At 39.5% G+C, this 26616-nt stretch overlaps 1 protein-coding gene across 2 annotated transcripts in view; it reads left to right on the plus strand.

Annotated features, from left to right (window-relative positions):
- The first annotated feature begins 3271 nt into the window (after positions 1 to 3271).
- The window catches only part of LOC133661755 (adhesion G protein-coupled receptor L3-like), a 219437-nt gene continuing 196092 nt past the window's right edge, over positions 3272 to 26616 (plus strand). For both annotated transcript variants that reach the window (XM_062065205.1, XM_062065206.1), the window contains exon 1: positions 3272 to 3484. In XM_062065205.1, coding sequence (XP_061921189.1) covers positions 3294 to 3484 — 191 coding nt within the window. In that variant the 5' untranslated portion in view covers positions 3272 to 3293. The remainder of the gene's footprint in view (positions 3485 to 26616) is intronic.

The following is a 26616-nucleotide window of genomic DNA, read 5'->3' on the forward strand; positions in this document are numbered from 1 at the left end:
TTTAGAGACATAGGACGGGCGTGGGACACTGCCTGGGTTGTGTCAGAAAGTAAAATCGATGGCAATTGGTGTTTCCATGTGTTGTAGAAAGCTTACTTCAAGCCAAATGATTTGAGAAATCTGACTATTTTAGTGCATGGAAACATACTTACTGACAAAGTGGTCAATGCAAACACGATGGTGCAGTCGATTCGGCTCCACTCAACAAAACAAATACAGCACAGGCCAAAAGTTTGGACACACCTTCTCATTCATTCAATGGGTTTTCTTTATTTTCATGACTATTTACATTGTAGTTTGTCACTGAAGGCATCAAAACTATGAATGAACACATGTGGAGTTATGTACTTAACAAAAAAGGTGAAATAACTGAAAACAGGTTTTATATTCTAGTTTCTTCAAAATAGCCAACCATTTCTCTGATTACTGTTTTGCACACTCTTGGCATTTTCTCCATGAGCTTCAAGAGGTTGTCACCGGAAATGGTTTTCACTTCTCAGTTGTCAGTTATTTCACCTTTGTTTGTTAAGTACATAACTCCACATGTGTTCATTCATAGTTTTGATGCCTTCAGTGACAATCTACAATGTAAATAGTCATGAAAATAAAGAAAACGCATTGAAATGAGAAAGTGTGTCCAAACGTTTGGCCTGTACTGTACATACTAGTGTTGTAATGGTACCGGTACTAAAATTATTTCAATACTTTACGGTACTTTTTGGTACTTTTCTAAATAAAGGGGACCACAAAAAAATTGCATTACTGGCTTTATTTTGACAAAAAATCTTAAGGCATATTAAACATATGTTTCTTATTGCAGTTAAGTCCTTAAATAAAATAGTGAACATACTAGAGAACTTTTGTTTTAGTAGTGAGTAAACAAACAAAGGCTCCTAATTAGTCTGCTGACATATTCAGTAACATATTGTGTCATTTATCATTCGATTATTTTGTCAACATTATTAAAGACAAGTGGTAGAAAATTAATTATTAATCTACTTGTTCATCTACTGTTAATATCTGCTTACCTTCTCTTTTAACATGTTTAACACTTCTGCTAAATTGTAATAATCACTTATTCTTCTGTTGTTTGTTACTTTACATTAGTTTTGGATGATACCACAAATGTGTGTATCAATCTGATACCAAGTAGTTACAGGATCATACATTGGTCATATTCAAAGTCTTCATGTGTCCAGGGACATACTTAAAAAAAAAACGAAAGAAGATGTGATGCCAAAAAAATATTGACGTAATCATAGTAGTATCGACTAGATACGCTCCTGTACTTGATATCTTTACAGTGGATGTCGGGGGTCGTTCCACCAATGATGTTTGTTTACATTTTGATGCCGGTGAGCTACGGTGTGTAGTGAAGCATGTTTAGCTATTCCTCGTCCTGCAGGGATGATACTTGTAAGAAACTTACTTTATTTGTCGCCATGGAGGCGAGGATTAGTGATTTAGAAGTAGCTAAAACACTGCCGACTGCGGATGGACGTTAGCCGCTAGCTAGCTAGCCATGTCTTAAAGCACCTCTTCCTGAGGGTGTTTCAGTGTTATAACTTCACCTTTATCGTTAGTTTTTAAGACAAAATGCGTCCGTTCTCCCTTTTCTGTCTACACACTCGCCTGCTAGTAAACCAGAAATGTCACGATGTGACGACGACGGGGGAGCGGGGGCTATGGGGGGTATGGGACCGGTACGTTTCAGAGACTGTATAGTACCGAAAATTATTAATTAGTATCGCGGTACTATACTAATACCGCTATACCGTACAACCCTAGTACATACACAAACATACACAACAACAGCATAAAAGGTGGCGTAGCATGATGACACAGACACACAGCTGCTTCCTTTCAATTATTGGCTAAAGTGCAGACTTCTAACTGCCCATGAATCTTTAAGCGGTGAAAATTGGTCCAGTAAAACCAGATTTATTATCTATAATGTTCACCATGATTTTGTCATTGTGACGTCACGTTTATTTCTCATTTGTAAGTGCTTTGAAGTCAAGCCAATGTAGGTCAGTTTATGTTAAGCTACAGAATCTGAGCAACACATCCACATCTTCTACAGCAGGGGTCCCCAAACTACGGCCCGCGGGCCGGATACGGCCCCCCAGCGTCCAAAATACGGCACGCGGGAAGTCTCAAGTTAAAAAAAAAAAAATATATATATATATATATATATATATATATATATAGCGCGGCCCCCAGCCAAATTGTTTTACCCCAATGCGGCCACGGAGTCAAACAGTTTGGGGACCCCTGTTCTACAGTGTATGTGTTACGACTGAAAAATCCAACTGGTGTAACAGTTGATGATGAATCTCACCGATAAAAAAAATATTTATTTTACAATTTGCTAGGAGTTAATAAAAAAGGGCCCGGGGTCCATTCTTGCCAACCTTGAGACCTCCCAATTCGGGAGATAGGTGGGCGGGGGTGTATATTGTAGCGTCCCGGAAGAGTTAGTGCTGCAAGGGGTTCTGGGTATTTGTTCTGTTGTGTTTATGTTGTGTTACGGTGCGGATGTTCTCCCGAAATGTGTTTGTCATTTTTGTTTGGTGTGGGTTCACAGTGTGGCGCATATTTGTAACAGTGTTAAAGTTGTTTAAACGGCTACCCTCAGTGTGACCTGTATGTCTGTTGATCAAGTATGTCTTGCATTCACTTATGTGTGTGTAAAAAACACATTTATTATGTGACTGTACCGGCACAATGTTTGTAAGGAGGAAAAGCGGACGTGACGACAGGTTGTAGAGGACGCTAAAGGCAGTGCCTTTAAGACACACCCCCAATATTGTTGTCCGGGTGGAAATCGGGAGAAATTTGAGAGAATGGTTGCCCCAGGAGATTTTCGGGAGGGGCACTGAAATTCGGGAGTCTCCCAGGAAAATCGGGAGGGTTGGCAAGTATGCCGGAGTCCCCCTTTGAAAAAACCCTGGACTAAACTATGTCCTGTCAAATAGAAGATCTTCGACGAGCTTGTGTAGATCATGCATTCTTTTTTTACTAATGTGTTGTTCTGGCATCGTGTCTCACTTGGCTGTGCCTGTAACGAGTGTTTATTTTGCTCACAGCCAAATGTTGTTGATTATGTTTGATCAGTATCTGTCTCCCACTCGACTCTTGCCCCGCCTGTCCTGCGCGGCCGCCCCCGCCAAACAAAACAAGTGCTCCCACACACGGTCCTCTCAGTCAGGTCATTTATTAGCAGAACGTCCACATATTAAAGCTCCTATTTGTTATGTCATATTGCAGCCTTCAGTCGAGCGCCCATCCCCATGGCGGTGGTGAGGAGGGAGCTGTCATGTGAGGGCTACCCCATTGAGCTGCGCTGCCCAGGCACCGACGTCATTATGATCGAGAGCGCCAACTACGGACGGACCGACGACAAAATCTGTGACGCCGACCCGGCGCAGATGGAAAACACCCGGTGCTACCTGCCTGACGCCTACAAGATCATGTCTCAAAGGTAAGGCAAACATTAGCATTTGACAGGGTGAGTAGTTTACGATTGTTACGGATTCTTTTCCGGCTGACCCTGCTCTACCTTAACAGCTTGATTTAAAAAAAATAAATGTGGAAAAGAACGTGTTTCATGGAGCATAGCAACCAAACGGGCAGCATCGTTCACGAATTATCACTACGTCCACTGCAAAGATTTTATGATGCATCATGTCGACTTTTGCCAAATGACAAATTTATGGGCGCTACCATTCCAAATTCCTGTTTATGAACAATTAATGGTGAACGAAAATATCAATATCGCGGTGAATTGTATTGTTTTCATGAGACAGCAAGCATCCCAGTTCATGGACGAACAAAACAAGCGCTACCTTCAGGAATTAAAACGATTAAATGTCAGTATTGCATCTTATAATGTATCGTTATTTTACCAACTTACAATATCAATACTTTTATGTCACCATTGTGACTCAAAAGGTGAAAACAATTTATGTAAACAAGATATATACATTTTGGGATGTATCAAATTATAGACTTTTTGCCATGGCCGAACAATTAAAGGCCTACTGAAATGAATTTTTTTTATTTAAACGGGGATAGCAGATCTATTCTATGTGTCATACTTGATCATTTCGCGATATTGCCATATTTTTGCTGAAAGGATTTAGTATAGAACAACGACGATAAAGATTGCAACTTTTGGTATCTGATTAAAAAAAAGGCTTGCACCTACCGGAAGTAGCGTGACGTAGTCAGTTGAACATATACGCAAAGTTCCCTATTGTTTAAAATGATGGCCGCATGAAGTGAGAGAGATTCGGACCGAGAAAGCGACAATTTCCCCATTAATTTGAGCGAGGATGAAAGATTTGTGGATGAGTAAAGTGCAAGTGAAGGACTAGTGGGGAGTTGAAGCTATTCAGATAGGGAAGATGCTGTGAGAGCCGGGGGTGACCTGATATTCAGCTGGGAATGACTACAACAGTAAATAAACACAAGACATATATATACTCTATTAGCCACAACACAACCAGGCTTATATTTAATATGCCACAAATTAATCCTGCATAAAAACACCTGCGTGTTTGTTATGCTAGCTCCTAGCTCCTATGCTAGCTCCTAGCTCCATAGAACACGCCAATACAATTCAAACACCTGATCAACACACACAATCACTCAGCCCAAAAGACCATTCACCTAACCCAAGGTTCATAAAGCTTATATATTTTAAAAAAGTTACGTACATACGCAAAAAAAAGTTGCGCACATACGGTCAAGCGATCAAATGTTTAGAAGCCAAAGCTGCATACTCACAGTAGCACGTCTGCGTCTTTGTCATCCAAATCAAAGTAATCCTGGTAAGAGTCTGTGTTGTCCCAGTTCTCTACAGGCGTCTGTGTATCGAAGTCAAAAGTCCTCCTGGTTAGAGTCTCTGTTATCCGAGTTCTTCCATCTTGACTGCATCTTTCGGGAATGTAAACAAAGAAGCGCCGGCTGTGTACTGTTGTTGCTGACTACGTTCGAAAAATACGTCCATTTCGCACCGACAACTTTCTTCTTTGCTTGCTCAGCTTCCTTCTCCATAATGCAATGAACATGATTGCAACAGATTCACGAACACAGATGTCCAGAATACTGTGGAATTATGAAATGAAAACAGAGCTTTTTCGTATTGGCTTCAATGTGGAAGGCATACCCGTGTTCGCCGGGCTACGTCACGCGCATACGTCATCCTCAGAGGCGTTTCGAACCGGAAGTTTAGCGGCAAATTTAAAATGTCACTTTATAAGTTAACCCGGCCGTATTGGCATGTGTTATAATGTTAATATTTCATCATTGATATATAAACTATCAGACTGCGTGGTCGGTAGTAGTGGGTTTCAGTAGGCCTTTAACATTAGTAAAAAAAACAACAACTCGTGTTTCATTAAAAGGGAACTGCACTTTTTTTGAATGTTACTATTATGAGAGACAAGAAGACAGACATATTGTTTTTAATGCATTCTAACTTTAAAAGGGAACTGTACTTTTTTTGGAATCGTTTTCCTATTCTTATGTAAGACAAGAAAACAAAATATATATATTTTTTGCATTCTAATTTGTGATAATGGGCTTGTTTTTGGTGGCTAGCAATGCAGCCAATGGGAGCAATCACTTCTAACGCTAAATCACTTTAAAAACACATCCAAAAAACACCAACAATATGTCATTTACGTTCTATAACCTGTATAATAACCAAGCTGTTGCGACATTGTTATTGTAAAAGTGAACACTGAGGAACAATTTTTCTAGCATGCTACGGTATAACCCGTAAGCTAGCTACGGCAAGAGGTAGGATAGCTTTTTCATCATCACCCGAATCGCTTATGAGTTTGTAATGCACAACACAATGCAATAGGACACCAATCTGTACAGACTGAAACACATGATTATATTAAACATTATATTACAGTATCTGTAAAGTATTATTTTATGTTTAGTTTGTACGCCACTAACTTGACAGCATATGTACTGTAGTTGTAATAACAAGCATGGTGTGTTGCATGTATCATGATCAATATTTAAAGTGTGACTTACTCGATAGACAGTTGTTTGTTTGGTCCAGCTGGCCCCAGATGTTTTTTCCGGTTTATTTTGGGGAAGTAATCCAATATTGTTGGCATAACTTGGCTTTAAATTCCACATTTACACCCGGAAGTCACGGCGACCTCACTCTCTCAGCTTCTGTCTGCTCCGTTTCACCCTCACTTCGTGGACGCTTGTTTAGCAGTAGTTCACCCTCCGTATATTCAGCTTTCATCCTCCGTATATTCAGCTTCAAAAAGATAAGGTTGTGAATCCTCATTTGTCCAAAAATAGCCGTCTTCGTTGTCTGTTACTAAGTCTTCCAGGATTAAAACACATATTTGTTTGTTTCCGGAAGTAGGAACACATATATGTTGCCGGAAGTCGGAAGTGCATTGCTATGGAAACGGAAGTAAACACGATGAGGAAAGAAGTTCCGGCAATGCTTAAAATAACCAAAATACGGTAAATATTCTACATATTAGATATTGTTATGAATGTGTCTGTTACTACATTAGATATATATATAATTAGATAGTGTATATAAAATGTTGATGGAGGGTTTTGACATTTTTTTAGAGGGCTTTGAAGGCTACAAGGGTGATTCATATTAGCCACATCTTTCAAGCGTTTTTTTAATTATCTTTAAATTCCTAAAAGAAGGGCGTGTGTTCTTGTCCCTCATAATGATTGTGATCGATAGGCAAAATTCCCCCAAAATTGCAGTTCCCCTTTTACTCAACTTGAAAAACAAAATGGGTTTTACAATTATTTCACTGGAAAATATTTGCCACTTGCAGTTTTAACATTTTATTTTGTAGAAATTTCCCTAGTTTTAAGATATATTTACTTATTTTCAGTTGTTGACTAACTTAACTGTAGACCAGCTCTATACTCTCGGCAGTGTTTTTGAGGGTGCATGGGAGTTTACCCAACCAGTCTACATGTGTTTTGTGGACTTGGAGAAGGCATTTGACCTGTGGGGAGTGCTCAGAGAGTATGGGGTCTAGTATCGGACTGTCTGATTGTGGCGGTGCGCTCCCTGTGATCATTATTATAGTGACTTGCTCGATAGACAGTTGTTTGTTTGGTCCAGCTGGACAGAGACGTTTTTTCCCGGTTTATTTTGGGAAAGTACTCCATTAATGTTGGTAAGTCGGATCCGTTTTCAGTGAGGGTTGGACTCCGCCAGGGCTGCCCTTTGTCACTGATTCTCGTCAAATTCTGGGTCCAAATTGGCTGTCAAAGTGTACCAAGACGTCGGAATACGTCCTCTTCCTTCTACTATCCAGGTGAGAGGCATGATTTATGGTCTACATTCAAGTTTGACGAGCAAAGAAACGAGGAAGCAGCTGATCAGTCGATCATGTCAACATAGGCACACACGCTCGTGATCACGGCGCCTCTACAAATAGTTAATCCATGTTAGCACCAGTGTCCTCTGCGCACGGCAAATCTATGCCACGCACAAAATAAAATAAAAAAATAAGCGCATAACAATTTTCGACATGACACGGACACGACAGAGAAAACGGTTTTCGTCATCATTGTTCAAATATTGTAACGTCTGTCGAGACGCTTTGAGGACATGAATTCCATCGATCACTTTACTGAGCAAAGCTCTTTATTGTCGGCCATAAACACATCACCAAAACATTAGTAAAAAAAATGATATCTAGCAAAACTGGTCATTTTCTGCAGTACAAACCAGACCAAAACCAACTTTGTTATATCAACAGCAGCCGCTCGCTCTTTCTCACTTGCGCCGACACATGCACATATGGCACTTAGCCAGTGATGCGTTTACAGCCACACAAAAAGTCGGACAACTCCAACACCACACATAAAGTGTCATTCCAAGTCGTTACACTATGATTTACCAATTAAATGTGTGCTTATTCTAGTGTCATTTATTAGGAATCTTAATTAATAAATATTAATCATGAAATGCTGTTAGTATATTAAATAAATACTAATAAAAATATATTTTTTACAAACAGGAAGTTGCAGGGATGTACACATGATCCCTCGCTTACATCTCATTGTGCAACATGTGAATGTTTTAATGGGAACTAAATGCAATGTCTGAAAGGGGTACAAATTATTTCCAAATCAGGACCTCCACCCAGACAAACAATACAAGTACACAGTTCATGAAAAACAACATTTTTTGTTATTGTCATTGTAAATGGGCCTAAACACTTCTATTAGAAAATAACCTTGAGGAAATGACTGCTGTCATTTGATTATAATAATAAGAGAATGTTGTCTGTCTATCTGTGTTGGCCCTGTGATGAGGTGGGGACTTGTCCAGGGTGTACACCGCCTTCCGCCCGAATGCAGCTGAGATAGGCTCCAGCACCTCCCGCGACCCCGAAAGGGACATGCGGTAGGAAATGGATGGATGGATGGATGGAGATTTAACTTGTTATTTAGTCAGGTTTGGGACAGGTGTGTTGCTAGTGTAGCCACAGTGTGCACGTCTGATGTTGCTCACATTTGCTCCACTTAATGCTCAGGGAGTTTTTGCGTTTGCTCACACACATGAAAAATTAGAGGGAACATTGGTTAGCACTTATAATAACAATATCACAAATACTTGGTTAATATTCAAGTCACCCAATACTTTCAAGTATTGTTGATGCTTTTTGTATGGTTATTATATTGGGTTTTATGGGCAAAATAGAAGCCCTCCCATTTGCTGTGCTGTAAGCAGACTTTTATTTACGTTCATTTACGAGTTAGAATGCATTAAAAAAAACGACTTTCATAATAAATGATAAATGGGTTATACTTGTATAGCGCTTTTCTACCTTCAAGGTACTCAAAGCGCTTTGACAGTATTTCCACATTTACCCATTCACACACACATTCACACACTGATGGCGGGAGCTGCCATGCAAGGCGCTAACCAGCAGCCATCAGAGGCAAAGGGTGAAGTGTCTTGCCCAAGGACACAACGGACGTGACTAGGAAGGTAGAAGGTGGGGATTGAACCCCAGTAACCAGCAACACTCCGATTGCTGGCAGAGCCACTCTACCAATTTCGCCACGCCGTCCCAATAATTGTGAACGATAGGCAAAATCCCCCAAAAAGTGCAGTTCCCCTTTAACTAAATGATACTATTGATGGCCAACATTTAACAATTCATGGACTTTGTCCTTATGCCAAAAGGGTTAAAAGAAAATGGTATTTGCATTATTTGTGCTATGACTCCTAACTTCATTTGTATTTTTCAGTAAGCCTGTATATAATTTTGCGTGCTGACCCTTCCGCTGGCACCCTGTCTCGTCGTGGTGAATGGCTTCAAGCTAGTTAGCATTCACGTCGGGTTTGGAAGACTATCAGCTCCAACTGTGCCTTAAGTCTGTGTGCTAAGCTCGCATCCATCACCGGCAGATAGCCTGCTCCCCCACCCCGACCCCCCCACCATGTCGCCCGCCCCCCTCGCTGGCTGTCAATACCCATTTCGCCGTCTTGTCCTTTTCTTCCCCCGCAATTGATATTCAGAGTCCAGAGCGCTACCACTACCTGCCTAAATGCTGCTGCACCATGTTTTTTAACAAGCGCAAATAGCAGCCTGAGTGCCGTAATGCGTCAGTAAGTAAAATGTTGCTGAACGTTATTCTGCTATGAACGTGTCACTTTTATTATCTATGTACACACTTTGAGTAATGGCTATTCAGCAAGTCACCAATAATAAAATGTGGTTATTTGAGGTTATCTGGGTCATATTCTGCGACATTAGAGAAATGTTCAATTATAAACATCCTTCATTGTCGGAAGGTTGGGGCTATCAGGGTAACTTTTGACATCAGTGACAAAGTTCGTTTTTTTTAGTGTGTTTGAACTTTAGCACTTTAAACACACTTGGGCTGGGCGTTTATGGAAAAAAATCGAAATCATAATAGTAAATAATACAATAATCTAACCCTTTACCTCGATTTCGGTTAATGCACGATTACTTCACTCTCAACTACTATACTCCACTTTTTGGTCGACGTCATCTTTATTGGACTTTGGATACACACTTTGGACACATTAGATGCGGTGACTGGTTAAATGTTATTTTTTTTCGGATTTAGGGTTGCAAAATTGGTTGAATTCTTGTATTTTTCAGCAGTCCACCGCGGAAAAGACCCTGTCTCCCCGAGTCTTAAAGGGGTCGTATTATGATTTTTTTTTTTTCTGCATTTCAAACACTTTCTTGTGGTCTACATTACATGTAATGGTGGTTCTTTGGTCAACATTTTGCATAGATGATTATTTACAGACCAACACAATGCCGCTTTCTGACCGTCTTTTTAGGATGCTCCGTTTTGTGAGCGGTCTTATTTACGTGCCTCCACTTTGACTGCGTTTTCTACTTGTCACACATGTTGTAGTTTTTGGCGCCTCCCTATTGAGTCTACTGACGGATATAAGTTTGAACTATATGCTACTTTGTATTAGAGTTGTACAATATACCGGTATTAGTATAGTACCGCGATATTAATGAATCATATTCGGTACTATACCGCCTCTGAAAATTACCGTTCCGTCATCATCATAATTCATTTTCTACCACTTGTCCTTAATAATGTTGACAAAATAATAGAATGGAAAATGTCACAATATGTTACTGCGTATGTCAGCAGACAAATCAGAAGCCTTTGTTTGCTTACTTACTAATAAAAGACAAGTTGTCTTGTATGTTCACTATTTTATTTAAGGACAAACTTGCAATAAGAAACATATGTTTAAAGTACCGTAAGATTTTTTTGTTAAAATAAAGCCAATAATGCAATTTTTTGTGGTCCCCTTCAATTAGAAAAGTACCAAAAAGTATCAAAAAAATGTTGGTACCGGTACCAAAATATTGGTATCAGAACAACACTACTTTGTATTAGAAATGGCAACAGCGGAGGATGCATGTGCATGTAGGAGTCAGTCTGCCCCCAGTAGAATAGAGAAAAGGAAGGAGCTTATTGATTTACAACGTCGGACTATACTGGCAGACTCGCGCAAAGCTCTTCAGGTATTGTCAATCTCTACCATATATGGAGATATCCGCTAGGCGTCACACTTTGGGAAAACCTTCCAAATGAGACAAATTCCAAATGGCTGGTTTTGGAGGACGTATGAATGAAGGCAAGATTGTTTTATAAATATCTCTGCCATGCCTTTTATGGTTTGATTTCAAATTTGTGGGACTTTTGTAAATGAAATGGAATGCAATTGTATTGTCATTGCACGTAAAAAGTACAACGCCATTTGTTTTCAGTGCTACCTGTCCAAGAAAAGATATACAGGTATAGTATACAAGGGTAGACAGTACAGGAAGGCTGATGGGTCGCCACAAGGTCGGTGATAGGTAAGAAAAATTGGTTTTGCATAATAGGTCTCCTTTAGGCTATAGCTCCCAGACTCTGGAACAATTGCACCAGTCCCTCTGTGATCTTGACTGTGTTGAAACTTTTAAGAAACATTTGAAAACATCTCTTTTTAGTAAAGATTTTAGTTAATGCACCTTTTAACTATCATTTTTAATCCACTCTGTATCCTGTTTATGATGTTGCCCCTGTTGTTTTAAATTGAGTTGTTGTTTTACTTTACCTATGTTTTGTACAGCGCTTTGTAATTTTATTTGTGAAAAGCGCTTTATAAAAAAAATTGACTTATTTACTTACCCACTTTAAATTTCGTTTTAGGCACCACAAGTAAAAACTGTCCGTTGGACCTCAATGCTTGAAGTGGAGAGTAAATCTGGATGAGGTCCATGATGTAAAGTTCATTCAAAGCTTCAAACGCAAGCAATGCAATTTTAAAATCAATTCTAAAACGAACAGGAAGCCAATGCAGGAAGAATTGGGGTGATGTGCTCCCCTTTTTTGGTCCTGTTAAAGGATGTAAAAGAGCATTGTAACATATTCCTGTGCAAAAAGTATTACTCAGTCATCCAGACATGACAACATAAAAGCTTGCATGAATTGTTGAAAAAAATAAAAAAGGTTAGATTTGAGATAAAAGCCGAAGATGATAAAAACTCGATTTTACAATGTCGTCAATTTGTTCGTCCTGCTTAAAACTGTTATACATCTATAATAAAGCCAAGGCTGGTGTCTGTGGGACGCACAGACTTCTTGAGGAGGCCCAAGTCCAACCGGAGATCAGTGTGACCTAGCAACACATTGTCAGTTTCCCCCTCATTTAGCTTTGAAATAATTTGGGCTAACCAAGACTTGACGTCTTTTAAGAACTCGGGTAGGGCTGTACGTAGGAGGGGTATGGTCATTTTTGGAGAATGGCAGTAATGTTTGGCAGTCATCTGCATAAAGTTATAAGAGATGCCTTGCTTTATAAATATTGCACCGAGTGGGAAAAGATAAAGATCCCATAGAATTGTCCCAAGAATTGATCCCTGGAGAACTCCCCAGCACTTTGGACACACCCGGACTAAATACGATGACAGGACAAGTAGTTATCATTTTTTGTGAAGAAGCTAACATTGTTAAATTCCTGTAAGTAATCCCTGCGCCTTATCAAATCACTATTACCAAGCTATTTTGAATCACTGGCAATAAGAAAAGGAAGAACATCAGAAAATGTTATTGAGCTAGCAAACAAAATAAAGAAAACATTAATTGTTTGGCATCCATAGCTAGTCATGAATATTTTCCATATTTATTAGTGCTTAAGAATAAAAACAGAATACCCGGTGGCGCCTACCTGTGTGATATTTGACATGTGTGGCATGCATTCATTTGTTGTTTGAGGAATTAAACGTTTATGCAAAATGCAGCGCAGGGAGGCCACTGGATGGCGAGTGCTTTGGAGGGGTCACAACGGTATTAATCTCCCATCTGCTCAGCGTGATAACCTCCCCTCTTAATGTCAATGCAAGCTTTCCATTGGCTTATGCAAAAAAATATTAAATATGTATGCACATAAAGCACCATGAGACCTTCTAAAACCTCTTTATTTTTTATGTGCAGATTTATCACACGCATACGCAGTAATAGCTTTACCTGCATATCCCCTTTTATTGCCAAAGCAACAGTACATATAAACGATTAAAGTTTAAAAGTAGAATAAATGTGCGGAATTTAAACACTGGTTTTGTGTGTTTGAAAAAAATCAATTTACACTCCTTGAATCGATTAAAGTTGTTTTGAATCGGATCGGCGTGATAGGCAAGTGTATGGAATCATTGTAAAAAATAATTGCTGCACTGCTCCACATGGGTTTGACATTTAGGTAATTTAAAGTGATGCTTTGTTTCATGTTTCTGGGCTGCACTAACGTGGTATGAAGATGAAAGAAAAGCATTAACTTTAAAATATGTTTGTGGCATTCAATCAACATTGAAATTAATAAATTATTTTATATTAAATATATTATTTAACTATTATTAAAACGTATTTAATTCACATACAGATATTATTTTTTATTATTGTATTTGAATTTGAATTAATTTAAACCTGGACTTACAGTAACCATTTTTTTTAAATACATTTCTTTCTTGAATTAATTAATTCCTTTACTAAAGTACAAAAAAACCTAAACCTTATATCACACATTTTTCTACAGCTTGACTAATTCTTACGAAAGCCATCCCAAAACCAACACTTTTGGTTGATTAACTTTTCCTGAAGGAGCAATTGCAAATCAATTATTATTATTATTATCATCATCATCATCATCATCATCATTATTATTTTTATTATTATTATATCTGCTGCTGCTATTTCAGAGGCATTCTCAGTCTTTTTGTCTTTAAGTGAAAGGATTTAAGTGACTAAATGAGGACACAGGAACCCAATAAGTGAAAGGAGGGGATTCTCCGATTAAATCCAACCCTGGTGTTTAAACAAAAACCTCATCAAATCTGCGGAATAAGGTCAAAAGACGGGGATAATGAGAAGAACGTATGGGAAGGATTATTTGTAGAGCATGACGGAGGATGCCACCATCTGCCACCATCTATCCCTCCATCATCCTTTCCTAGGATCCCAATTATTTGTTTTTTGTGATTATAAACAAAAAATGTAAATGAAAGGCTGTGTGATATTCATCGACCTTTTGCATTGATGTTGTAGGCAAAATAAACAACAACCAACAGAAATGAATACAATCAAGGGGAGTATGAATTAGGAATATGTTTGTTTTTGGTGATTTTTCTCCTTTAGGGGTCAGCACTATCGCAACAGGCCCTTGAGGTGCCTGTTGAGATATCTATACTGTAAGGTGATATATAGCTTCAATATAGACTGTAATTACTGGCTTGGAAGGTCCAACGCTGCCATGGGGGAAAGAAAGAAGAGGAGGGGGGGGGGGGGGGGACAAAGAGTGGGAGTCAAGAGACACTGAAAAGGGTCATTTGATAGCACAAGGGAAGGGAGTGACGCCACAAGCTACAAAAACTGTTGTAGAAATGGAATATGTCGCTTGGAGACCAATTTTATTCATGCGGAGACTAAGGGCGACTCAAGCAAAGCAGAGACTGAGGAGACCGTATAAAAAGACACCACAATAGATAATGTTAGCATGTGTCTTTTCAAGTGTTATTTCTTTTACAATCATTTTTAAATGCTAAAAGACCAGTCTTATCTGAGAGGATACTGAGGGCAACTAAAATAAGACCGAGAGTCATACTTGCCAACCTTACGATTTTCCCGGGAGACTCCCGAATTTCAGTGCCCCTCCCGAAAATCTCCCGGGGCAACCATTCTCCCGAATTTCTCCCGATTTCCACCCAGACAACAATATTGGGGGCGTGCCTTAAAGGCACTGCCTTTTGCGTCCTCTACAACCTGTCGTCATGTCCGCTTTTCCTCCTTACAAACAGCGTGCCGGCACAGTCACATAATATATGCGGCTTTTACACACACACAAGTGAATGCCACGCATATTTGATCAACAGCCATACAGGTCACACTGAGGGTGGCCGTATAAATAACTTACAAATATGCGCCACACTGTGAACCCACACCAAACAAGAATGACAAACACATTTCGGGAGAACATCCGCACTGTAACACAACATAAACACAACAGAACAAATACCCAGAACCCCTTGCAGCACTAACTCTTCTGGGACGCTACAATATACACCCCTGCTACCACCAAACTGCGCCCCCCCAACCCCGCCCACCTCAACAACACCCCCCCCCACACACACACGCACACACACGCACCTCAACACCCCCCCTCCATCTCCAGAATTCGTAGGTCTCAAGGTTGGCAAGTATGCCGAGAGTCTTAAAAATTTTAACAACACAAAAATGGCATGAAGAATGCATGTTCTCCAATGTTCCAATTTCTTGTGTTATTTCTTCAGCTGCTCGGAAACCAATTTTATCCAAGCAGCAAAGTGCAACAGCTAACATTAAAAAGTGTGTTTTCAAATGTAACTTTAGATGTTAAAATGTCCTTGAACAGTGTTTAACCAGCAGTGGCTTTGCATGTTCTCCCCGTGACTGCGTGGGTTCCCTCCGGGTACTCCGGCTTCCTCCCACCTTCAAAGACATGCACCTGGGGATAGGTTGATTGGCAACACTAAATTGGCCCTAGTGTGTGAATGTGAGTGTGAATGTTGTCTGTCTATCTGTGTTGGCCCTGCGATGAGGTGGCGACTTGTCCAGGGTGTACCCCGCCTTCCGCCCGATTGTAGCTGAGATAGGCTCCAGCGCCCCCCGCAACCCCGAAGGGAATAAGCAGTAGAAAATGGATGGATGGATGGCTTTCTATCACCCATATGGAGTATTCATTTGAACAACAAAGCAATTTGATTTATCCAAGAGGTGAATGAGGGCGACTCAAGCGATGCGGCACATCAACACAAAGACACAGTTACAGCCAATGTGGGCGTGCGTGTTTTCAAATGTTACAATTTCTTTTACAATCTTCTTTGATGCTAAGAGGCCAATTTGATCCAAAAGGAGACTGAGGACTGAGGAAGGTTGATCAGAAAAAATACATGACAACAGCTGATATTTAGATGCATGTTTTCAAATGTTACAATTTCTTTTACAAGATTACTCGATTAATCAAACAAACTCATCGATAGATTACTAAAATAATCGCTAAAATAATAATGCACAACATTTAATATTCACGTTGTTAGAATATGATTTAAAACGATTTGATTCAGAATAATTCGACTCATTGACGATAGATAATTACCTTTTTCTTAGTTTTTTGCTTTTCTGCTATAAACCAATTACATTGGTACATTTTTTCCCCAGCTGCTTGGGTTTAATTTTTTAACACATTATCAATCAATCAATCAATCAATGTTTATTTATATAGCCCTAAATCACAAGTGTCTCAAAGGGCTGTACAAGCCACAACGACATCCTCGGTACAGAGCCCACATACGGGCAAGGAAAAACTCACTCCAGTGGGACGTCGGTGAATGACTATGAGAAACCTTGGAGAGGACCGCATATGTGGGTAACCCCCCCCCTCTAGGGGAGACCGAAAGCAACGGATGTCGAGTGGGTCTGACATAATATTGTGAAAGTCCAGTCCACAGTGGATCCAACACATCAGCGGGAGTCCAGTCCACAGCGGGGCCAACAGGAAACCATCCCGAGCGGAGATGGGTCAGCAGTGCAGAGATGTCCCCAACCGATGCACAGGCTAGTGGTCCACCCGGGGTCCCGACTCTGGACAGCCAGCACTTCATCCATGGCCACCGGACCTATGCAACTCCCCCTCACAAGGGACAGGGGAGAAGAGGAGAGAAGAAAAGAAACGGCAGATCAACTGGTCTAAAAAAGGGGGGGTCTATTTAAAGGCTAGATTATACAAATGAGTTTTAAGATGGGACTTAAATGCTTCTACTGAGGTAGCATCTCTAACTGTTACCGGGAGGGCATTCCAGAGTACTGGAGCCCGAATAGAAAACGCTCTATAGCCCGCAGACTTTTTTTTGGCTTTGGGAATCACTAATAAGCCAGAGTTCTTTGAACGCAGATTTCTTGTCGGGACATATGGTACAATACAATCGGCGAGATAGGCTGGAGCTAAACCGTGTAATATTTTATACGTAAGTAGTAAAACCTTAAAGTCGCATCTTAAGTGCACAGGAAGCCAGTGCAAGTGAGCCAGTATAGGCGTAATATGATCAAACTTTCTTGTTTTTGTCAGAAGCCTTGCAGCCGCATTTTGTACCAACTGTAATCTTTTAATGCTAGACATAGGGAGACCCGAAAATAATACGTTACAGTAATCGAGACGAGATGTAACGAACGCATGAATAATGATCTCAGCGTCGCTAGTGGACAAGATGGAACGAATTTTAGCGATATTACGGAGATGAAAGAAGGCCGTTTTAGTAACACTCTTAATGTGTGACTCAAACGAGAGAGTTGGGTCGAAGATAATACCCAGATTCTTTACCGAGTCTCCTTGTTTAATTGTTTGGTTGTCAAATGTTAAGGTGGTATTATTAAAGTATTATTAAAAACAACAATAATAATATTTTACTGAAATTCAGTACTGTAATAGCCTAATATCAAAAAGACGTACGGAATTCAAATCATCTCGGAAAAAACAAGGAAAAACACAAGGTTGACTTTTCAAGTGAGAGACTGAAAGCGAATTCCATCAACTTTTTCAAGGTGAAGGTTGATTGTGTGGTCTCAGCAGGCGATTCAGGAGGAAAGGGGAAAAAAAGATATAAAGGACAGAGTGGCGCTTCACTCAGATCTTTGATGTCGGCTTCAAGCTTTCTCTCTCTAGCCCACACATTCCCTGACTGAATCATGAAAAACAGCCAATCTATTGTAAGGGTATTGTATTATTAGCTTATATAAGGTGGGATAGATGAATCATGTAAATCAGAAAATCACCAGCCGCCTCAAATGACCCCCTTAGCGAGTGGGAGGTGCCGAGACATTCCTTTGTGCCGCTAGCGCTTTCCTTGACCGCGTCATGCTCTGCTAGCTGCGAAGGCCGTCGACGGAATTAAGACTCATGAATAAGAATAGCGGATGGCTTGAGAGTGCTCGCCTCGCTGCGCGATATCGACAGAAAATAGCATAATTAGAAGAAGAGAGGCCACTCTTGTGTTGAAATAAGGACCGCCAGTTAAGTGCAGCGAGCAAAAGGATGCATTTATATAGACAAATGTACATTACACTTTGAAATGTTGTTTACAGCTGCCATTAACCACAGGGCCTGATCTACTGAAGCAGGGTTTCTGCGGGTCGTTCAAAACATTAAAAGATGGATTTGGTGAAAATGACGGCCTTAAATGCATTTAAAAACTTTAAATGTGATGTCCAGAGGCATTAGAAAGAATAATACACTTGTTGATAGTCAATAAGTCAACAAATCAAACGTTGAATTAAAATTAACTCAATAACTTTACCGTCATTGTAGAAAATGCATGGATTGATGGATAAATTGTTACATCTCCGTCTCTGGCTTTCAAACTAAAAGAGGTCTCAATGTGCATTGCTCTGAGCACCTGAGCACGTTTATTTGACAGTAGAATTACATGCAAATACAACACTTAAGACCTTCAGTATATCAGTATGTGGAATTAAATTATGGAATGGATTAAGCAAAGAAATCAAACAATGTACTAATATGATCCACTTCAAGAAACTCTTCAAACTTAAAGTGTTTACAAAGTACAAAGAAGAAGAACCATGATAAACATTCTGAATTTATCTCATCCATCCATTCATTTTCAAGATAATCTTACTCATCTCACCCTATGAAATGTAACTTACTTCACCAAGTATTATTTATTTATTTTTATTTTTATTACTTATGGAATATATTGTGAATAAATTGAGAACAGGAAGTGAACAAAAGTTTTAGCAACTGTTATGTAAAGGAAAAGGGGTTAAATAAGCTCTGCTTCTTCCTACTCCTTTTCGAACATGTTGAATACAGAAACTGGAAATTGTGATGTATCATGTTGTATGCATGCATGTTCGAAATAAACTCAAACTCAACTCAACATGAACAAAGTGAGCCAAAGTGAGTCAAAAGTATTATATTATAAATAATTTTTGACCACTCTTCTTGACAAAATTGGTGCAGTTCAGCTAAATTTGTTTGGTTTTCTGACATGGACTTGTTTCTTCAGCATTGTCCACACGTTTAAGGGAGGACTTTGGGAAGGCCATTCTAAAACCTTAATTCTGGCCTGATTTAGCCATTCCTTTACCACATTTGACGTGTGTTTGGGGTCATTGTCCCGTTGGAACACCCAACTGCGCCCAAGACCCAACCTCTAGGCTGATGATATTAGGTTATCCCGAAGAATTTGGAGGTAATCCTCCTTTTTCATTGTCCCATTTACTCTCTGTAAAGCACCAGTTCCATTGGCAGCAAAACAGCCCCAGAGCATAATACTACCACCACCATGCTTGACGGTAGGTATGGTGTTCCTGGGATTAAAGGCCTCACCTTTTCTCTTCCAAACATATTGCTGGGTATTGTGGGCAAACAGCTACATTTTTATTTCATCTGACCACAGAACTTTCCTCAAGAAGGTCTTATCTTTGTCCATGTGATGTAAACTTTTGACTACAACTTTGGATATGTTACTTATGAATTTAAATATATAGTTAACATAGCTATATATATTACTCATTTATCTCCTTTATAAAAAATGTCAGGGAAAATCATTTTTTTGGTTAATTTGGAATGATTCAAACGGACTATCACAGAGCGCACCTTCAGCGTGCTAAAAATAGGCTCGGTTGTCTAGATCACACTTCTATATCGCCCAGAAAATGTACATTTTACGTTTGTGTGCTGCATATTTGACAAATTAACTAAACAGCCCAGGTTGAACTGTTGGAGCATATGGTGTCATTAATTTGGACTGTCTCCATGGTGACAGTCGGTATATAGTACACGCAAAAACCTCATTTGAATAAGGTGATCTGCACCACATTTGCACTTCTTATTTATTGCCCCCACACAGTCTTAGTTGACCACCTGCAACAGGGCCAATAATAATAATACACACAATTTTTATAGTTTGCACATGCTATTTAACACTTGTTATTTGGATATAAGTAGATGCGGCCTTACTGTACCTTCACCTTTTGTGATTCCTGAACGCCAGCAATGCTTCTAAATCCGAGACAATCCCTCTCAGATACAAACCACCTCCAGGGTTTTTACCCAAACCCTATACCTATACTGTTTTTTTATGGCATTATTTATGTTTAAATACTTATGATGTAGGTTTTTTGTGTGTTCTCGCAATCAAACCATGCAAAAGATCGAATAGAATCTATGAGGTGATAGTTTTGCCAGAAGATCTAAGCAATCACCAATTACACTCACAAACCCAGGACAGTTGCAGCAAAGTGGAGATTGTGGAGCATTAAAAAAAAAGACACAGCAAGTTTATTTGCACGAGTTGATTTGATTTCCCATAGTTCCATAGGAGCTTATCGGGACCTGTACGATTGGATTTAGGTTATTCTTCTGATACTTTTTGGTGGTTGTTTTTGTCGATTTTAATGCAGTTCTGGGATGTTTCAGACTAGTTAGTGAACAAACATAAAATATTAGATTGAGCATTTGGCTTGTGTAGACCGTTATGGTTCTATGCGCTTTTAATCTATTGCTCAGGGTTTTTGTGTTTTTTACCACCCATTTTGTAATGGATATCATGATTTTTTAAATCAGAACTAAATTGTGAACAACAGTTTCCTCCCACCTCCAAAGACATGCACCTGGGGATAGGTTGATTGGCAACACTAAATTGGCCCTAGTGTGTGAATGTGAGTGTGAATATTGTTTGTCTATCTGTGTTGGCCCTGTGATGAGGTGGCGACTTGTCCAGGGTGTACCCCGCCTCCCGCCCGATTGTAGCTGAGATAGGCTCCAGCGCCCCCCGCGACCCCGAAGGGAATAAGCGGTAGAAAATGGATGGATGGATGGAGTTTAATATTCAGATATGAATTTAGAATAATATTTTACATCTAAAATGTGATTTCATTCAAGAACAAAAAATCTGTTATTTTGGTGGTGGTTTATTTTCAGCCAAAAACAGATGTTTTTTTGCATTTGATGTTTTGATGCTTTTAATAGTTTCTGATTAGAAACAATCATAGTATATTTAGCTCTGATTCAGAACAATATTTGGGTCATTTTCAATGTGATTCAATTTTTTTCTGTTGTTTTTGTTAACAAAAACAGTGCTCCTTGCTTATCCGTTCAAACCACTTGTTTTGCTTGATTAGTATCGTATAATATCTACCTTTCCTGGTGAATATGGTAGTGTTAACTCCCTAAACCCGGGAGAAACGCAAATGCAATTTTATTTAAAAAAAAAAAGAATCTGCCAACTGAGGCGCAATCCCTACAGGGATCGCTATATCCATCATAAGATCCAGTAGCCGGAGCCAAAAACTATATCAAGCATTTGATGAAAATATTTGCCTTTGCTCTAAACATGTACAACAAATTCCCTTTTGAGTTATCACATCATCATCGAGTCATCAATTGATTTACTTTAGGTTTCAGATTGGTGAGTCGGGTATCCTGACAGACAAGATGACTCATGCCCTGTGCAGAGGCTCTGTTGCCCTTAGCAACCCTGCTTTTTTGGGGGCAGAGGGGGTTTCAAGAGAAGGCCGGTAGGAACAAACAGTGCTCAGGTTCTTTACTAATTCGGACTTCCAGTGAAGTAGTAGCTGATCCAAATACAGCATCACAAGCTGCTGATAATAGCTCAAATCCATTGATTCATTGTTGAAATGTGGGAAACACGAACAAAGTGGATAACCCAATGAGTTTGAATACCAGAAATATCAAGATTTTTGTTTCAAGCATTTTGGCAAGTCCAATTTTTCTTGTTTTCTTTGCAAATTAGTTACCTGGATCCTCACGATGTTTCCCCTTGGAAACTTCCACCTTCACGATTTTTCTGATGTCCTCTGGGAAACTTCTGTTTTTTCCAGTAAACTCCAACCTTTGCAATTCTCTTGATTTCCGCGTCGACTCCAACCTTCCTGATTCAACTAATTTTACCTGGCGGACTTCAGGTTTTCAAGGGCAACTCACACTTTCAATATTTTCCTGATTTGCCTATATTTTCTCTGCATATATTTCAGTTTTTGCTTGTAGCTCACCCAGCAAAGTTATTATTAAAAGTTTAGAGCGGAAGTATCATGATTCACTTCTGCGTGTTGGGAGTGCAGGAACACAAAAATCCGGTGGCCTCAGGGCAGAAGAAGCAGGAAAAGACATCAAAATGTGTGTTGCCAATTAAATGCCAAAAAAGAAGTGGAGGTGCAGGGTTGAAAGAAGAAAGTGCAGTGAAAGCAAATATCAGAGGAAAAGTGAAAAAAAATGGTGTGGAAAGGCGAGCTGGCTTCTTAGCCACCTGCTCCTGACTGAATTAGGCCTTTCTTTAGTTCCAAATCACTCTCCAACACTAACGAATGGACTGAGGCCTCCTACTTTCTAAACTTGACCGCAGCACTTGCTATTAATTCCCCAACAGAGGATGTTTTTGTGCATGGATAATCATCCCAAAAGGGAAGAACAACATCACAGAAATCTCCAAAGTTGACAAGTCGTTAGCAAAAACTTGGAGCTAATAAAGTCCACAGGGCATTCTAGCTTCTACCTCCTGAGAGAAAGAGCAGAATTCCTTAGACATTATATTTCCCTTCAATTTAAAGGTGCAGCGGAAGTCCGCCTGAGGTCGGGATTTGACCACAAAAATCCACCGTTAAGCTCGACATCATGCAAAATCTCATGAGATTTCAGCATCTACGGGACGTATGTGTTGGGGCTGGTGGGGCGAGGTTGTAACAGTCGATAAACTGATGGATGTGGTTGTGGATCAATAGCATCTAGGAGGCAAAATGTGCAGTATTTTTGTTTTATTTTTAATAATGACATTCAAATATATTACCATTAATATTTTATTATTAATTAATTTATTTAATGTTATTAATCGATCCATCATTCAATCTAGGCTATCTAAGAGCCGAGACAAAGACTAAGACAAATACGCTTCCTTGGGCGAAGACGTAAAGTATGCTATGTCAAAAATGCTTTATGATGTTTGTTATCATCCTCGACTATTTGTCGGGTTAGTCATATTTTACATCCTGTATTGTACATATACATGTAGGGAGACACCTATAGTTTTTGTCTAGGATAGATACCTTTCACATTCGAACCATTACGGTACCAATTCTTGGCATCTGGGAATCGATACCTGTACCAATTTCAGTACTTTTGTGTATGTTAATAAATGTAAAATCTTTTTTTTTTTTTTTTATGTAACATTTTTGAATAGGCCAAATATGATAACTGTGCTGTCCGGTTGTTAAAGCTTCTTTTCTTGTTACATTTCTGAGTCTCATTTGCTAGAGTTGCATATTAGACTTTGCATGCAGTTGCGATTCCAAAACGTTAGATGGGAGTAGTGTATAGGCTGCAATGGTTTGCCTCATCAGGAAGTAGCCTTTGCCATTAATGGGCAAATCTAGTCTTATGTTGAACCCTACAAAGTGTTTATACTGTAAGTATTGCACTAATTACACACCAGCTGTTTGGTTGTTACGTGCAACTTAGTTGTAGTTCTCATTACCAAATTTGGAGATGTTGAAATTGCCATGAAAAACCGCTAACGCTAGTTAGTAGCATGTATATGGCAAAGCCAATGTAAATTAGCCTCAAGCTAGAGTAATTTAGAAAAGTGAAGCCTAATTTATGTTTCAGCGTTTTCTGTTAGGCACACTGGACTTGTTGGCATTGTACATTGCAACATTACCGAAAGGCAGTTTGGCCTAGTCCTCTGTGAGTGCTCTTTGTGTGATTGTTTTCTTGCCAAGTGTTTAAGCCGGTGGTTAGTCTGTGACTGAATGTGACGGCACTGCTAACAAAGATATCAAAATATGGCACCATTTGATTTTTCGTGAATAAATACCCAGTTTGGTACCTATAAAAGTACAGAATTTGTTACCTATCACTAGTTTTTGTCACTACACTACATCACAAACGGTATATGTTGTGTTTTAATTGATTTATAATAAATTGTCACGTAAGCAATATTGTACATATTGTATTAAACAGCATGTACGGAGAGACCTACTTAGTACTCTATGTCAAAAACAGTATATTTTGCGTTCTTAGGGCCTGGGGCCGTACTTATCAAGCTTCTTAGAGTGCCATTTTACACTTAAGTCCTGAGAATTTGCTAAATTTAGTCCTACTCTCAAACTTAAGAATAAAAGCTTTTTATCAACGTTCTTAAGTCTAAGAATCACTCCTACTCTCCACGATATTTAAGAGACCTTCAGAGGTGTCTTAAGTGGTTAGGAGTTGCCAGCAGTGGATGGCACTGAGGCGAGAGAGACGTGCGCGAATGTTCAGGGAACGGAACAATGTTTTTTTTTTTTTTGATGACGAGCAGCTGATCAAACGGTATCGTTTAGACAGAGCGGATATTATTTTTGTCACAGATTTAATACTTTTCGATTCCTTGTTGATTTCTGCATGTGTCTGCAGTGGGCTAGTATATATAGAGCCACCCACACCAGTTTCAAATTAGTTGCCTAATTAATGAATTGGAAAGAAAATGTTATGACAGTAGCGTATGTGTGTGGCCGTGAGGTGAGTGACGTCAGTGAGTGTGTGGGCGATAGAAGAGAGGGAGCGGTAGCGTGAGTGCCGGCGGGGACTAGTTTGTTTTGTATTATTTTGTAGTTTATTGTCAAAATATACACTCCCATTGTCCACTTAAATATTTCCAAGATATTTCTTTATTCTTAGACAACGGATTCCCTTCCGTGATTGGTCATTTCTATGGACACAGAAATGACGTCACCTAAAATTCCGTTTACGGCACATAGTAATGTCGTAATTCAGCTCTGAGTGTGACACTTAAGATTCAGTCCTACACTTCGCTGAAAGTGTGAGTAAGACGCTTGATAACTAACTTTTAAGTGCAGCTTTCAGCGAATAATTTATTTACTCTTAAGTCAACTCTTAGCAGACTTCTTAGGAGTAATTCTAAGAAGCTTGATAAGTACGGCCCCTGATCTATTAAGATCCCATATACCACGTGCTACTTAAATTAGGTTTTTGTGTGTATTACTGACTGTCATCATGGAGACACTCTTTTACTGCACACTCATTGCATCTTATACGCCAACCTATCATGTTTTGTGACTTCAATTTGTACCATCATTTCTGATCTATACAGAAGCGTTTTCTAGACAACAGAACCCATTTTTAGCACACAAATTGTGCGCTCTGGGAGGCGCTGGGGTGTTTTGATGCTGCAAAAGTAGCACTTTACTGCAATCATTTCTTAACAAAATGTAGCCAAACTTTAGAGTGTTTCCACGGCCATGTTGCTGTCTGATGTCAGTATCCACATTACGTAATGACGTAATTCCCACCCGCAAGAATCGTTGAGAGAATTGTTTGAAAAAAATGGCAAGTGATTCCAAAGAATTGTTACACTAGAAACCGGTTATGAACAAGATAAGAAGAAATAACATGGGAGACTGCAGCTGCCAACACTCTGGCCGAAAGCTATTATAAATGCCCACATACTTACGTCCATCACACTGTGACGTCACGCTGTTACCACTGTTAAAAAAAAAGACTGCAAAACACAGCATTCAGAAGCATCTAAAACTGAGATCATGCTCACGCCAAAATGGATGAACCTTATGTTTTGACACTCTATCATGACTATCCAACATTGCAACATTTATAAGTCAGAAAAGAGGAACATCATCATATGTCCCCTTTGGGATTGTTCATGATTTCTCATTCCATCATTGTAGGCATCTCTTCTGCCCTCAGGCTGCCTCAACAAGCAAGATTGCCAGTCATTGAAAAGTAACCCTGTACAAAGACATTTCTACTTCCAGCTTTGCTGTCATGGTTTCTGACCATGGCCGCAATGGACATCCACAGTAGAATACATGCACAAGAGTAGTTGTGGCTGCCACTACTTTTATTCAGAATCAGTTTATACCTGTGGTGTCCAAACTATGGCGGCCCGCGAGACATACCAAGTTTAACAACAAGTTTGGCGATTAGTGATATTGCCGTCATCTTGTAGGCAAAGATTGAATCGATGGTCAGTGACCACAAATTTGACATGAAAGTGTCTTGAGCACAGCATCAATACATATGATCGAATCAAAACAACTTTCCCCACTCATGGTGTAACTGTAACCAACATATAAAGTCAACACACGATCAATGCTGCAAAATAAACTTTTTGGACATGATAAAACACGTACACTACCGTTCAAAAGTTTGGGGTCACCCAAACAATTTTGTGGAATAGCCTTCATTTCTAAGAACAAGAATAGACTGTCGAGTTTCAGATGAAAGTTCTCTTTTTCTGGCCATTTTGAGCGTTTAATTGACCCCACAAATGTGATGCTCCAGAAACTCAATCTGCTCAAAGGAAGGTCAGTTTTGTAGCTTCTGTAACGAGCTAAACTGTTTTCAGATGTGTGAACATGATTGCACAAGGGTTTTCTAATCATCAATTAGCCTTCTGAGCCAATGAGCAAACACATTGTACCATTAGAACACTGGAGTGATAGTTGCTGGAAATGGGC

The sequence above is a fragment of the Entelurus aequoreus genome, linkage group LG12 (assembly GCF_033978785.1).
Source record: "Entelurus aequoreus isolate RoL-2023_Sb linkage group LG12, RoL_Eaeq_v1.1, whole genome shotgun sequence".
NCBI lineage: Eukaryota > Metazoa > Chordata > Actinopteri > Syngnathiformes > Syngnathidae > Entelurus > Entelurus aequoreus.